Genomic DNA, 16,572 nt, shown 5'->3' on the forward strand with positions numbered 1-16,572 from the left:
CATCATATACATGACTTGAGCATTTATTGTCATATTGCTTTGCATGATCGTAAGATAGCTAGCATGATGTTTTCATGGCTTGTCCGTTTTTTATGTCATTGCTACGCTAGATCATTGCACATCCCGGTACACCGCCGGAGGCATTCATATAGAGTCATATCGTTGTTCTAGTATCGAGTTGTAATATTGAGTTGTAAGTAAATGAAAGTGTGATGATCATCATTATTAGAGCATTGCCCCAGTGAGGAAAGGATGATGGAGACTATGATTCCCCCACAAGTCGGGATGAGACTCCGGACGAAAAAAAATGAGAAAGGCAAAAAAAAGAGAAAGGCCAAAAAAAGAGAGAAGGCCCACAAAAAGGGGAAAAGGGAAAAAATGAGAGAAAAAGAGAGAAGGAGAAATGTTACTATCCTTTTACCACACTTGTGCTTCAGAGTAGCACCATGTTCTTCATGTAGAGAGTCTCTTGAGTTATCACTTTCATATACTAATGGGAATTTTCATTATAGAACTTGGCTTATATATTCCGATGATGGGCTTCCTCAAATGCCCGAGGTCTTCATGAGCAAGCAAGTTGGATGCACACCCACTTAGTTTCCAGTTTGAGCTTTCATACACTTATAGCTCTTAGTGCATCCATTGCCTGGCAATCCCTACTCCTCACATTGACATCAATTGATGGGCATCTCCATAGCCCGTTGATTAGCCGCGTCTATGTGAGACTTTCTCCCTTTTTGTCTTCTCCACATAACCCCCATCATCATATTCTATTCCACCTATAGTACTATATCCATGGCTTGCGCTCATGTATTGCGTGAGGGTTGAAAAAGCTGAAGCGCATTAAAAAGTATGAACCAATTGCTCGGCTTGTCATCGGGGTTGTGCATGACTTGAATATTTTGTGTGGTGAAGATGGAGCATAGCCAGACTATATGATTTTTGTAGGGATAACTTTCTTTGGCCATGTTATTTTGAAAAGACATGATTGCTTTATTAGTAGGCTTGAAGTATTATTGTTTTTATGTTAAATGATAGACTATTGCTTTGAATCACTCGTGTCTTAATATTCATGCCATGATTAGACATATGATCAAGATTATGCTAGGTAGCATTCCACATCAAAAATTATCTTTTTTATCATTTACCTATTCGAGGACGAGCAGGAATTAAGCTTGGGGATGCTGATACGTCTCCGTCGTATCTATAATTTTTGATTGTTCCATGCCAATATTATTCAACTTTCATATACTTTTGCAACTTCTTATATTATTTTTGGGACTAACATATTGATCCAGTGCCCAGTGCCAGTTCCTGTTTGTTGCATGTTTTATGTTTCGCAGAAACCCAATATCAAACAGAGTCCAAACGGGGTAAAAACGGACGGAGAATTATTTTGGAATATTTATGATTTTTGGGAAGTAAAATCAACACGAGACGGTGCCCGAGGGGGCCACGAGGCAGGGGGGCGCGCCCTGAACCCTCGTGGGCACACTACTAGGAAAAGGCTAATTAGTGGCGCACCCGTTTTGGCCATTAATGGCGCACTACAGGTGCGCCACTATCATCACGCCACTAGTAACTAATACTAATGGCGCACCCCTGGTGCGCCATTAGTATACCAGACAATAGTGGCGCACCAGGGAGTGCGCCATTAGTATGTCAAACGGTGGGCCATTACTATGCCTCCCAAGGGGGCATATTTACCTTGTGCTATGGGTTACTAATGGCGCACTTATAGATAATGCGCCACTAGTGTGTTTATTGCAGTGCACCACTAAAGTGCAGTGTGGTGCGCCACTAGTATGAATATTAGGATTTTTTTTCTTTTCTGATATTTGCACAGGTTACAAAGTATATTACTGCATAGAATATAGACAGCACAACATATAAACAGTAGATTTATCGAATACAATAGAAGATTAGTCTCCAAATACAATTCATCATATTAGTCTCCGAATTCAAAAGACCGAACAAAGTTAGAATATTACAAGTCTCGAGACCGCGAGTAGCGAGTTTGTCTTCACATTACAAGTCGATATCGATCATCTAAACTACCATCACATAGAAGAGAGTTGTGGTCATCACGATTAGCATCATCGCGATGAAACTGGTCTTCATCCGGTTCCTCCTCCGCTCCCTCCTCTCTCCCGCTAGCTTCCGCCTCCGCCCTAGTGGTGTACCTTTTGTAACTGTTACCGCTGAAACGGTGAACCTGTCTCCGACACTCCTCTCAGTCGTCGTAGACTCCGGGAACCTTACCCTTGTACACGACATACGACGGCACCTCTATGCACTAGCGTGCGGCCCAATCTTTGAGATTATTTGGTAGCAGAAGGTGATTATGGTCCCGTACGATCGCCTGCATGTGATGGAGGGCGTAGTAGGCATCCTTCTGACCGCCAGGCGGCTGCTTGACACAGGGGAACGTCGTATTGGGTGAACATGTGCTTGTCGTACCTATGAATTGGCCTACTGAAGGTGCCTCCAGATCTGGCGTAGCCGGGGAGAACATCATCAAGAACTTTCTTAATATTTGTGTAGTCTTTCTTCGACTGACAGTCCGAGTCGAAATACGTGGCCATGGAATATTTCGGGCTTAAGAGGATGAGTGTGCAATGTGTGTCACTGCACAAAACACGGAATGTTAGAAAAAAAAGAACGATCAAAATCTAAGAAATCATATGTTACGGGGCGGTGAGGGGATGACTTACTCGGGAAAGTAAGGCACGAGGAAGTTATCCTTATCTGGGTTTGCCAGAATGACGCCTTCGAGGTATGAACTCACGACTTGCCGGTACCCAGTGCTACCCAAGATCTTGGCACACATGTAGAAGGGGTCGACTATCACAATGTCCGGGGTCTTGTCTCTAATGATCCGCATCTCCATACTCAGCGAAAATAGCCGAACGAAGGTGTAGTGCAGCGGATGAAGGTCAAACATAGCGAAGATGTCATCAAACCGCAGGACGATCATACCCCCGATGGTGCTATCTCCTTGATCCTTCCGTAGTATCTGTGCTTGTCGTTACCGGTGTAGGATTCCATCGTTACCCCGGAGTTCTAATAACCATCGCTCTTCATGTCCTTTCCCTCGGTGTAGAATGTGTAGCCGTTGATATCGTACGCCTCATAGGTCATCAGGTTGTGCTCGGCGCCCTGTGACAAGGCGAATATGAGTTTTTCTTCCGCGGAAGAATCCTCATGTAATGGGTATGACAGAAGCTTCTCCTTGAACCAATGCGTGAAACATGAGTTGTGCTCCTTGATTATATCTCCGTCCGTCCTCTGTTGGCCTCGGTCATTGTACGTCTTCTCAATAAAGGTTGTGTGCTCTACCACCCAAGGATCGACCACGTCTATGTGTTGTAGCGCGACTAGGTTTGCTCTTTCAAAGTCAGCGAGTCGACCCTCGAAGTCGACATGCATTTCACGGCGACCATCGCGGTGACCCCATCCAGCGAGCCTGCCGAGGTGCCTGTTGACGGGCAGACCAACGGGGTTCTCGATGCCTAGATAATTCGTGCAGTAGGAGATGCACTCTTCGGTCAGAAAGCCCCTGGCTATGCTTTCCTCTAGACGTGACATGTTGCGAATGTATCCTTTGATGACACCATTCATCCTTTCGAACGGCATCATGTTGTGCAGGAACGTTGGCCCGAGTTGGATGATATCCTCCACGATATGGACCAGCAGATGGACCATAACATCAAAGAATGCGGGCGGGAAGTACATCTCAAGCTCGCATAGTATCACCACAATCTCTTCCTGTAGCCTTCTGAGTTGCCTCACGCCAACCGACTTCCCAGAGATGACGTCGAAAAAGTTGCATAGGCCAAATAGCATTTCACGGACGTGCGCGTCCATGATCCCACGGATTGCAACTGGAAGTATCTGCGTCATCAGCATGTGACAGTCGTGAGACTTCATCCCGCTGAACTTTTGCTTCGCTGAGTCTAGGTATCTGCTTATCTTCCCCGTGTAACTGTAAGGAAGTTTTACTCCTACGAGGCAGGTGAAAAACTGCTCGATCTCCTCCTGACTTAGAGTGAAGCATGCAGGAGTGTAGTCATTTCCGATCTTCTTGGCCTTTTTGCCTTTGCGACGACTTTTCGTGTCCTGCTTCGCCTCATCATCATCATCATTAGCATGAAGCTCCTCCCTGATGCCCATTGATTTCAAGTCTGCCCTTGCTTTCGGCCCATCTTTGGTCCTCTCTGGCATGTTGAGCAGGGTACCAACCAGACTCTCGCACATGTTCTTCGTGATATGCATGACATCAAGGCTGTGAGGCACACGGAGGATCTTCCAGTATGGCATGTCCCAGAAAACAGACCTCGTTTTCCATACCTTTAGCAGCGGCTCTGGCGCCTTTCGCTTCTTTCCCGGCTCTGGCGCCTTTTGCTTCTTTCCTAGCAGTGGGCAATCTTTCCAATTTTTCAACAGCTCGTCTATTTCCTCGCCGCTCCTCATACGCGGGTGTCTTCGGGGTTCGGTTTCACCATCGAACAGATCCTTGCGTTTTCTCCATGAGTCATCATCGCGAAGCCACCTTCGATGTCCCACGAACACGGTTTTCGTAGACCCGGGATCTCTATCTAGCTGGCGATACGTTGTGTCATCCATGCACCTGACGCATCCAGAAAATCCGTGGACCACCTGCCCCGCGACATATCCGTAACCGAGATAGTCGTGCACCGTGGTGAGCAGTGCGGCTCTCATAGGGAAATATTCTTTCTCTGCGGCGTCCCACATATTGGCTGGCGTTTTCCACAGTGTGTCTAGCTCCTCTTTAAGCAGCCCCAGATACAGATTGATGTCGTTCCCTGGTTGTTTCGGCCCTTCAATTAGCATACTCATGTGAATGTACTTCCTCTTCATGCACAACCAGGGGGGAAGGTTGTACATCCACACAAACACAGGCCAGGTGCTATGTGTGCTTCTCTGGCTGCCAAACGGATTGACTCCATCGGTGCTCGCGCCCAGCACGATGTTCCTTGGATCGTCCCCAAATTCTGGGTGTTCGAAGTTTAACGCTTGCCACTGGCTCCCATCCTTAGGGTGACTCAGCATCTTGTCTTTTTTATTTATCTCCGGATCATTTCCGTCATCTTCTCGCTTCTTCTCCTCCCTATCCGCATGCCAACACAGGAGCTTTGCTAGCTTAGGGTCCGCGAAATACCGCCGCAGACAAGGAGTGATCGGAAAGTACTACACCACTTTTCGAGGAGCTTTCTTCCTCTTCTTGTATCGAGTGACGCCGCACACTGGACATATGGTAGACTCCGCGTGCTCGTCCCGATAAATGATGAAATTGTTCATGCACACATGGTATTTCACATGTGGTAAATCCAGAGGACACACGATTTTCTTCGCCTCCTCGAAACTGGTCGGGCCCTTGTTCCCCTTGGGAAGACGTTCGTGCCAGAATGACATGTTCTCGTCGAAGCATGCGTCGGTCATTTTGTGTTTTACCTTCATCTCCAGAGCCATGAGCGTTACTTTCAGGCAGGTATCCTCGGGCCTGCATCCTTCATACAATGGAGTAACCGCGTCTATCTCCAGTTGATCCAGCTTGGCTTTCTCTCGGGCGGCAGCTCTTGTGTTATCCGTCTGCTTGAGAAGCAGCTCTTGAATATGAGGATCCTGCACCCAGCCCATCGATGGTCCATCGTCGTCTGCTCCGGCATCTTCATCTTCATGATCATACCCTTCGTCTTGATCTTCCTCATCATCATGTCCGGCATCTTCTACATGATGACTGTGTACTGCATCACCGTCGTGATCATGTCCTGGAGATTCTTCGTCTTCTCGCCCGCCCTCGCCGCGGTGGTTGTCTTGCTGCCCTTCCTCATTTCTTGCCCGACCCCCATGGACGACTTCATAGTCATCTTCATCACCTTGCCACCGATAGCCATCCATGAAACCACGCAAGAGCAGGTGGTCCCGCACCTGTCCGGAATCCGGGTCCGTAATAAGGCTCTTCAGCTTGCATCTTCGACACGGACATCTTATCTCCATCTCGTTCTTTTGAAGCATCTCGGCCTTCGCGGAGCTCAAAAACCTATTCACGATGCCTTCGGTCATCGTGCGGACCATGGTCGCCTGCGGGGTAGAGCATGGGGTAGAGCAAAACGATATTTTAGAACCAAGAAAAAATTTGGCATGACTTTGCCTAAAAATAGAAACAAAAAGAATGCATAGTGCCAAATTCTCGCCGAAACAGAAAAGAATCAACATTCTGGCAAAATATTGGCAACTATCGCATTTCAAATACCGGTACCTGCAAACACAAACATATGCAACACCACAAACATATGCAACACCACAAACATACGTAGATCTAGGCCATAAAAAGTGCATGTGCACGTTGTTGGAGGGAGAAAAAAATATATCTACAACATAAAGAAAGCTTTCCCCTTACTTACCTATCAAAAAAAGGTAATTTAACCACTTAATTTGGGTGAATCTATGATGCAAATGAGGTGAGGAGGAGGAGGAGGCAGCTGACACAAGCTTGGAGGAGGAGGTGGAGAGAATGAAGTGGGGAAAGTGAGTGTGGTAGGTGGCTGTCAAAAATATCTAGCTGCTCTCAGGTTACCAATGGCGCACCACCTAATAATGCGCCATTAGTAACCCTGGTTACTAATGGCGCACCTGTTACGTGGTGCGCCATTACTAGTTTTGCAAAAAAAATTGTTAGTAGTGGCGCACCGTGGTTGTGGTGTGCCATTACTAGTTTGAACTAGTAATGGCGCACTGTACCCTGGTGCGCCATTACTAGTTTTGAAAAAAAAAGTAAAAAAAATTGTTAGTAGTGGCGCACAGAGTGTGTGGTGCGCCATTACTAGTTAAAACTAGTAATGGCGCACTGTGCCTTGGTGCGCCATTAATAGTTTTGGAAAAAAAATTTGTTAGTAATGGCGCACCGTGTGTGTGGTGCCCCATTAGTAATGAGGGCACTAATGGCGCACCTGTATCTGGTGCGCCACTGCTATATAGCAGTGGCGCACCACATACATGGTGCGCCATTAATGTCCATATTAGCTATAGCCCTTTTCCTAGTAGTGGCATCCCGTAAGGGGGTTGACGGCCGCAAGAAAGCTAATTTTATGAGAAAAAATCTTGGCGAAAGATTCAACCCAATCGGAGTTACGGATCTCCGGATATAAAAGAAACGGTGCCAGGGCAGAATCTGAGAACGCAGAAACAGAGAGAGACAGAGAGACAGATCCAATCTCGGAGGGGCTCTCGCCCCTCCCACGCCATGGAGGCCAAGGACCAGAGGGGAAACCCTTCTCCCATCTAGGGAGGAGGTCAAGGAAGAAGAAGACGAAGGGCCCCCCTCTCCCCTTCTCTTCCGGTGGCGCCGGAACGCTACCGTGGCCATCATCATCACCGCAATCTTCACCGCCAACTCTTCCCCCCTCTATGCAGCTGTGTAACCTCTCTCTTACCCGTTGTAATCTCTACTTAAACATGGTGCTCAATACTATATATTATTCCCAATGATGTATGGCTATCCTATGATGTTTGAGTAGATCTGTTTTGTCCTATGGGCTATTTGATGATCAAGATTGGTTTGAGTTGCATGTTTTATTATTGGTGTTGTCCTATGGTGCTCTCCGTGTCGCGCAAGCGTGAGGGATTCCCGCTGTAGGGTTTGCAATATGTTCATGATTTGGTTATGGTGGGTGGCGTGAGTGACAGAAGCACAGACCAGAGTAAGTAGGTTGTTTGCGTATGTGATAAAGGGGACTTGATGCTTTAATGCTATGGTTGGGTTTTACCTTAATGATCTTTAGTAGTTGCGAATGCTTGCTAGAGTTCCAATCATAAGTGCATATGATCCAAGTAGAGAAAGTATGTTAGCTTATGCCTCTCCCTCAAATAAAATTGCAATAATGATTACCGGTCTAGTTATCGATTGCCTAGAGACAAATAACTTTCTCGTAACAAAAAGCTCTCTACTAAAACTAATTTAGTTGTGTCTTCATCTAAACAGCCCCTACTTTTTACTTACGCGCTCTTTATTATTTTGCAAACATATCCAACAACACCTACAAAGTACTTCTAGTTTCTTACTTGTTCTAGGTAAAGCGAACGTCAAGCGTGCGTACAGTTGTATCGGTGGTCGATAGAACTTAAGGGAATATTTGTTCTACCTTTAGCTCCTCATTGGGTTCGACACTCTTACTTATCGAAAGAGGCTACAATTGATCCCCTATACTTGTGGGTTATCAGCGTACCATTTCAACATCAAAAATCTCCTAGAGCTTAATGTTGAAGCGCCGACCTTCGTCCAGGTGAGGCCTGTCGCACAGACCTGGGTCGTCGTTCACCAGTCGCACTCCCCCGGGAGACTTTCGCCGTCCGATGACGACACTTCCTATGTTCAGAATTCAAAGATTAAACTTGTACAATTAAATATATGTTCTACAAAAACTAAATTAGATCATTATTATTCATCACGGGTTGACTATCGGTCTGCCGAGTCTTCTCTTGAAAACTCTCAGCTCACGTGGTGTATACATTCGTCCTCTCATATATGTTGGAGACTCTCCCTCACTGATTCCTCTCTAACATTTGTGACCGTTGGTGATGGTCGTTACTCCTCCTTCCCCTAGTGCATAACAAAGGTCTGGCACAAGGAGAAGAAGGATGAACGACCCCCACGACAACAGTCGGGATTCTTCGTCCTCTCTCATATATGGTGGATACACTCCCTCACCGATTTTTCGACTCTCGGTGATGGTCGTTATTCCTTCTTCCCCTAGTTCATAACAAAGGTCTAGCACAAGGAGAAGAAGGAAAAATGACCCCCACGACAACAGTCGGGATTCTTCTTCTCTCATATATGGTGCAGACTTTCTCCCTCACTCATTTGTTGATTGTCATATATGGAGCCTCGATAGACTTAAAGTCAACCCGAAATGTCGTTTAATTATCTTTCTAGAAAATCCAGGCCACTCGATATTTCCTACATATTCTAGCACAAGTCATGCCAAACTTCACGAAAAAATCCGGCATGACCTTTGCTAAAAAAGGACATATCGTGCGCCTGAAATTTGCCGGAACGGAAATTAATCAACACTCCGGCAAAACATAGGCCACTCGGAGGTGTTACCTGCAAACATGGCCGGCCACTTAGGCAAGCACATATCCTATTTGAGCAACACAAGATATACATGTTTATATCTACATCATATGAGCATTCAAACTTGATGGTCATTGCATTTCAATGGTTGAAAATATGAACAAAAACATTTCAAAATATCTTATAGGACTCATATTGACATGGAGATTTGGCTGGTCTCACCTCGAGGTCGGAGGGGGTCGGTAACGGGGAGGACGGCGGGCATGATGGAGGGGCTCCTTGATTTCTGCAAAAACAAATACGCTATAAGCTATCAACTAATCAAATGCATACGCCTTGCATAGTGCTCTCCAATTTGAGCATTCAAAATAGGAGTAGTTCTCCAATTTGAGCATTTAATAAGCAAAACCAAATCATAAAATAAATTAATATTCAAATTAGGATGCATTCAATAAGCAAAACTAAATCATCTCTTGCGTCCGTACATCGTCGAATATTATCACTAATACATCTCGAATAGTATCATACATATAACATCACTAATACAGCTAAAACGCTAGCGAACGACGGGTGTCGGCGCGGGCGGTGGACACCCAAAGAGAAGGAACCATCACAGTATCATAGCTCCAGTGAGATCCCTGAAGAACCTGCCAGGTATTGGAGAACCTGCCCTCCAACGCAACCATGTAGCGACGGACATGCTCGTCCTCCTCGCTGACACGGTGACGTACCACCTCCGCGGGGCCTCAAGCCTCCGCACCGTCACTGGCCCATGCGACTGCCACCAAAGAAGGTTCGGGTCAACGACGAGCTGGCTCCTCACCAAGCTGCGCCCCCTGGAATGTAGCACCTCCCAGTACCAGCCAGGTGGAGCCCAGTCTCGGACGTGGCCCCTCTGATCAAGCAGGCCTCCTCCGCCAAGTCGACGATGAGGATACGGGATAGGCATCGTCAACATCGATGCAGGAATAATTGCTTTAACTAAAAAAATAACAACAAATGTGACATGTTCAAAATATGACATGTCCACTTCAAAACGAATCAACCTAGAATTCTGTTAAATACACCTAAAAATAAACTAGTTCTATTAATTTGCTTACTAAAAATAAACTAGTTCTATAGTAAAATTTTAATTAGATCATCAAATCTCATATACCTACATTTTCTTACTAAAAATAAACTAGTTCTATTAATTCAACTAGTTCAACTAAGCACTTACTATAAATATAAATAAACTAATTCTTACTAAAAATAAACTAGTTCAACTAGTTCTATTAATTTTCTTACTAATTCTATTAAACACTTACTAAAAAATAGTAAAAAATTACATTATACAAGAACAGTAAAAAAGAGTTTAGGGTTTTGGAGAGCAGGAGGGAGGAAGGGGCGGCCGGAGGACGAGGGAGGAGGGGGCGGCCGGTGGAGGAGGGAGGGGGGCGACCGGAGGAGGAGGGCGGAGGGGGTGGCCGGTGGAGGAGGGAGGAGGGGGCGGCTGGTGGAGGAGGGAGGAGGGGCAGCTGTAGGAGGAGGGAGGAGGGGAGGAGGGAGGGGGAGGAGTGGGGAGGAGGGAGGAGGAGGGAGGAGGGACTACCTCAGTGGAGGAGGAACGGCGGCGGCGGGCGATGATGGTAGTCGGGGTACGGCGGCGGCGGACAACGGGGGCGCGTGGGAGAGATTGGGTGACAGGGAGAGTGAGGGGGGTCATCGGTCGCGCGGGGATGATAAGGTAGGGTTAGTAGCAGCACATGTCGAAGAAAAGCACTACTACTACGGAGCATAGCAGTAGCGCGGTATCGGGATACGCGCTGCTGCTAAGTGGGGCTAGCCATATGCGCCCAGTTCAGACTTAGCAGCAGCACGTTTCGCTAAAACGCGCTGCTGCTAAAAGGATAGCAGTAGCGCGTCCTAGAGACACGCGCTACTACTAAGTAGCAGCAGCGCCTCATTTTACCCAGCGCTAGTGCTATGATTCTGTGTATAAGGTTTTCCCTAGTAGTGATATGTCGAATGGGGAAAATGATTTACTATGTTTTCTTTTTAATGTTTGGCAGCGCGTAGTATCAAACTCAGCTGCTCTTTTTCTGAGTAATGTACACTTGCCTGGTCATGGTAACTTGTGGGTTCAGATGCTGCTTTATTGGAGATGATTGCATTATTACTGACGTGCTTTGCCTGGTCCTACTTGCGTTGTTGCATTACAGTTGTCTACGAAGGGTTGTGCTTGTTGTGTCGGTTGTAACGGCGATTGCTATATATTACTTGATGGTGCTAAACCTCCCTGTTGAGGTTCTAAAAAAGATCGACTCCCTGCGGCATGCATATCTATGGGCTGGTTGTGACAAGGTTTCTGGTGATGTAAGATCAACTGGGAACAAGTGTGCAAATCTAAAGTGCATGGTGGCCTAGGTATGCTCAACTTAGAAAAATTTGCTGCTGCCCTTCGCATCCGGTGGTTGTGGGGAGCTTGGACAGATCCGAGCAAGCCTTGGGTAACCTTGGGGAACCCGTGTGATGACAAAGATAAAGACATATTTGCTGCTGCCACCAAGGTTCTGGTTGGAGATGGGATAAGGGCCTCTTTTTGGGAGTCTGCTTGGCTGAACGGTATGAGACCCAAAGACATAGCGCCAAATATTTTTGCGATCTCTACAAGAAAAAACTGCACTGTCCAGAAGGCCTTACATAATAACTCGTGGGTATCCAGAGTGGACATTGGTGGGAACCTTGCTATGAACCACATAGCAGAGTTCGTCAATCTTTGGACTAAGCTATCATGCGTTCAACTCAACCCCGGTGTAGCTGATTCAATTTTCTGTAAGCTCACCAATGATGGCCAATATTCGGCAGCGACGGTGTACCGTGCACAATTTCTTGGCCATATCGACTCTGATATGCCTCTTTTGGTGTGGAAGAATTGGGCTCCTCCCAAATGCAAATTTTTTGCTTGGTTGGCCATCAACAATAGGATTTGGACGGCTTACCGGCTTCAGCGCAGGGGCTGGCCAAACTGTAACCTTTGCCCGCTATGCAAACAAACGCTAGAATCAGCAGCTCATCTTCTCTTCCAATGTCATTACACTGTTAGAGTTTGGGGAATGATCAAAACATGGCTTGGTTTACTTGATGTCCATCCTACAGATTGGGGAGACATGGTTTCCGTCAAGGAGTGGTGGCGCTACATTGCTTTCAGGAGGTCACAATCTCGAAGGGCGCTTCTTTCCCTTATGCTTCTTATCTCTTGGAAATATGGAACGAGCGAAATGCACGTGTGTTCCGCAACACGGCAATTCCGGTCGGGGTGCTTGTGACTCGCGTCAAAGCGGAAACTTCGTTGTGGTGCCTTGCTGGGGCGAAATATTTGTGTAATAAAATGCCGCGAGAGTGATGCTTGTAACCTGGCCTTTGACCAAGACTCTTAAACCTTCTTCTTATTCTATGAAAATGGCAAGCCTTTTGCCTTGTTTAAAAAAAAACAGTTGTCTGCGAGCCAACGTTAGACGGTTCATGCTAATAATCGGAGCAAAACACAATCACCAGCCAGCAACAGAACACCTAAAATTTCATTTACCAACTCGTAAGATGCTCATCTATCCAACCATGATTCTGCTACTGAATTTCTGATCCACTCACCTATGGGATACATTGCCCATACAGTTGGGTCTGCTATCCACGTTCTCTCTTGGTTATACCGCGCAATGGGCGATGCCTCCTGTTTCTCTTGATAAGAAGAGAAGGGCCAAAGATGGCTAGGGTTGAAAATTTCTAGACCTAGTCGTTTTCAAAAAATTCCGGAGCCAGTTGTTTTCATGCAGGGATTAGCCCTCGTTGGCATGATGTGCAAATAAATATATCTCACAAGCGAAGTTTGTCGCATTTTGCAAGTTGTTGTATTAAACTGAATCCACATGACAAGTTTATGTACTGTCAGTGTAGTTACCTGAAATGATAGATTAGTATTGCCAATTTTACGTACATGACAAATCAAATTTTTTTTGCATACACGATCTCTTGTGTTCTGTAAGGTTCGCAATTGGTCAGGCATTTGTCCTTAAATTCTCATACTATATCATACTACTCTATGTCATAATATGATGCATCTTAGTTGTAGAAGTGCATGCTCTAGCCAATGCAATCAAAAGACCGATCTGATGGAAGAGACTAGGCAGCATATTATACGTCAACACTCCCCCTCACGTGTGGCTCCCTCAGGCCTAAACGTGGACCGAAAGTGGGCTGCAATTTAATTGCGCCAGCCGGGTCTTGAACTCGAGACCTCTTGGCTCTGATACCATGTAGAAGTGCATGCTCTAGCCAATGCAACCAAAAGACCGACCTGATGGAAGAGACTAGGCAGCACATTATACGTCAACATTAGTTTCCCTTGCGTCAAACTTCATAATTTATGGCCAAATCCTCAGAATTTTTTTAACTATAATATCAAATCATTACCCTTAAAGTCATTTTGAAGTATTTAAATGCACTATATTTTGATATGGAGGCGCTTGTATATTTACGAATTTTCATATTTTTGGAAAACTCACAAGATGTATTGGACACCCAATAGTGTTGTCCTATTATTTGATTATCTAGTAGTAGACCAAATTACTCCTATGTATTTAACCATTCTTGGAGACGTCCACCGGGTAACGATGGATGCAGCTAACCCAGGGTCCATCCATGCCTGAAGATGGTTGTATACACACCCACCCAACAGTGTTGCACTCGTACCCTGCACCGAATCCGATCATCCACACCCTGTTTCCCTTTTTCATCCAGCCTTTGGCCTCGATGTATGATAACTCATACCACACCGATGAGGTCGACTGGTTTCCAAAACGATGCAGAGTCATCTTTGATGGCTCAACATGCCTGTCTGATAGATTAAGACCATGTTGTACTGAGGTGATAACTGCTGGTCCACCGACATGGATGCAGAAATGCTCAAATGCAACAGAAAAGTTGGGGATGTATGGCCTGATCGTCCTCCAACGGAGCACCTTTTTCGCCACATAGAAGAACAAAATCTTGAGAAGCTCTGATGCCGGTAGGACAAGAGGCCCGGTTGTCATTATATTGGCCTCGAGTGCATCCTTAGCGACATCCATAAGATCTTTCGAGAGAGCAATCCCTAGGTTGCCCTTGTCATCTTCCTCTTGATAAACACACTGGTAAGCAGCGTTGTTTGCCGCAGTGATCGTCCGCGTGAAATGCCCAAGGCGAAACCGAGCCATGGACCTGGAAGTCGACAACAACTTTGCAGCACCGCCTATGCGGAACAAGATGTTAACCAACTGCATGGAGCGCTTATTTCCTCCATAGTAAGATGGCCCAATGGTCTCCGTCGACACCACCAACACATGCGACCCCCAAGGCATGACCTGCAACATGTTGCTTGCGAGCCCCACTGAGGTCACCGCTGCAGAGCACGCCATCCCAGAGAGGTTGATGACACGAAGATCACCTCGCAACTTGTATCTGTTCACAATCATGTCAGCCATGGATGGTACCGGGCTAAATGCACTGCAGTTCGTGATAAGAGCACCAATCGCACCGCAGTTGATGTGTGTCTTAGCCATAAGGTCATCAATGACAGAGAAGACGACCAACTCTACTTCGGCGCGTGCTTCATCAAGTCCACAATACGGATGTATATAATGATGCACAGGTGGGGCACATGTATGATCGCTCATGCCCGAGCGCTCAAGAATGGTAGCAATGAAGTTGACTGTAGAATCATCGAACAAAGGCGAGAGACGCGCATGCTCGAGGAATGTTGCCTTTGTTAATCTTAAGTTGGAGCTTGGCCGAAAGCAAGCATAGTCAACAAGGTATACAGCTCTACGATGGAGTGAAAGGTAGACGGTAGCCATGATGATCAGTAGAACAACGACAAAGAGTATATGGATAGGACAAATAACACTAGGTTGGGGCACAATGCCGAGCGCAGCGGTAAGCCATGGTGCAACTTTTTTTAGGGCGCTAGCTCCGAGTGTGGTTGTGGTAACAATTGGAAGGACGAGGTTGTGAGCAGTGCGATTGTACAACAAGTTGAGGCGCTTGAGATGAGAACGCAAACTCATGTTGTTGCTGGTAGCGTAGTTTACCTTCATGAGAACAGGATGCAACCGTAAGGGGGTGAGATATTTATACAAGGCACATGATGTACTATGTAGTGTTGTACTAGTGCTTCTAAATATTTTCGAAAAGTCTCCAACTGTGCAAGCGTCAACTGCGCCTTGTCCTTCGACCTAATCTCAACAAACGTTTCTCTGCACTCCGAATCTTCCATAACAACATTCATACCATCCGAGGAATATGCAACATCATAGGCTAATGGGGCATCCGGATCAAAGAATTCTGCAATAGTACATGTGCGACGATAGTTGTACTACGTATGAGACCTTGCATGCCGACTTCTCAACTACTCCACAGAATATTATTCATGTTGCCCAATAGTGTAGCCCATGTTTTTCATATCACGCTGTAGGAGCACTCTCATCCAGATTATTAAGGGGACATTAGAACAATAAATATTGAAGATGGACAAGATAGTTTTGAACGTAATAACAACTAACTGTTTTCTCGCGTTCACTCATGGTGACTTTTCGGGTCGGAATCCAAGTGCAACAGCTGCTTGTGGCATGTGTAGCGCGATTCCAGAAAATCACGTCAATAGCACTAATTGACTTCTTACTGCTTCCTTCGTGTTTCGAAATATGCATAGGGAAAATGGTGCATCTGGCAAACCGTGTGGACATCGGATGCATGCTATGGGTCAGTTTTCAAGATAGGAAGTACACAAAGGTCTAGTAACTATGAAGTCATACCAATTCATTTTGCTTCTACAGGCTAGCAAATTTGGTTCCATATCAACTGGAGATTGTTGAGATTTGATCCAAGGTGACAATTTATTTTGCACCATCCAAGCACAATGTAGACGCCTTATTCCAACATTACAATTTCATGCTTCCATCAAACATTTTTTTACCATTGTTATACTCTTTAAAACAAACTAAAATGGAAATTCTTCCAAGGAATCTGGTATCTGCATCCGAATAAATAGGAGTTTGCATCCCAAGAAATGAGCATTTGCTTCCATGGAATTTGGAATCCGAATCCAAAGAAATCAGAATGTGCTTTTGTAGATGCCTTGCTTCCATTGATATATAGTTTGCTTCCAAATCATTATAATACTATTTCCACAGAGTAGAGGATTGCATCCATAAAAATATAGATTTGTCTCCATTGAAAAGAAAAAAAAAGATTATTTGAAATAACAAGGCGAATGTTTCTACAGTAATGAACATATGTCTCGGCTAAATGAGTAATGCTACATCTATAAAGGTTTACTTAAAAAAATTATGTCCAAACTGATGTGAAGGATTGTGATTGGTAATAGGGGGATGAGGGAGCCCACCCCGCTTAAAATCAGGGGGGAGAGAGAGTATGAGTTTGGAAGGTTGGGCCCATCCCAC

General features: G+C 45.6%; 1 protein-coding gene across 1 annotated transcript; it reads right to left on the reverse strand.

Annotated features, from left to right (window-relative positions):
* Positions 1 to 13,713: 13,713 nt before the first annotated feature.
* On the reverse strand, positions 13,714 to 15,177 carry LOC123164286 (3-ketoacyl-CoA synthase 6). Its single transcript, XM_044581705.1, has one exon. It carries the CDS (start codon positions 15,175 to 15,177, stop codon positions 13,714 to 13,716), a length of 1,464 nt encoding a protein of 487 aa, XP_044437640.1.
* Positions 15,178 to 16,572: the final 1,395 nt, after the last annotated feature.

Source organism: Triticum aestivum, chromosome 7D (genome assembly GCF_018294505.1).
Source record: "Triticum aestivum cultivar Chinese Spring chromosome 7D, IWGSC CS RefSeq v2.1, whole genome shotgun sequence".
In the NCBI taxonomy this organism is placed as follows: Eukaryota; Viridiplantae; Streptophyta; class Magnoliopsida; order Poales; family Poaceae; genus Triticum; species Triticum aestivum.

What these genes read in the sequence shown, in the direction of transcription:
- LOC123164286 (XM_044581705.1), bottom strand. Translation starts at nt 15,177, where the DNA reads ATGAGTTTGCGTTCTCATCTCAAGCGCCTCAACTTGTTGTACAATCGC.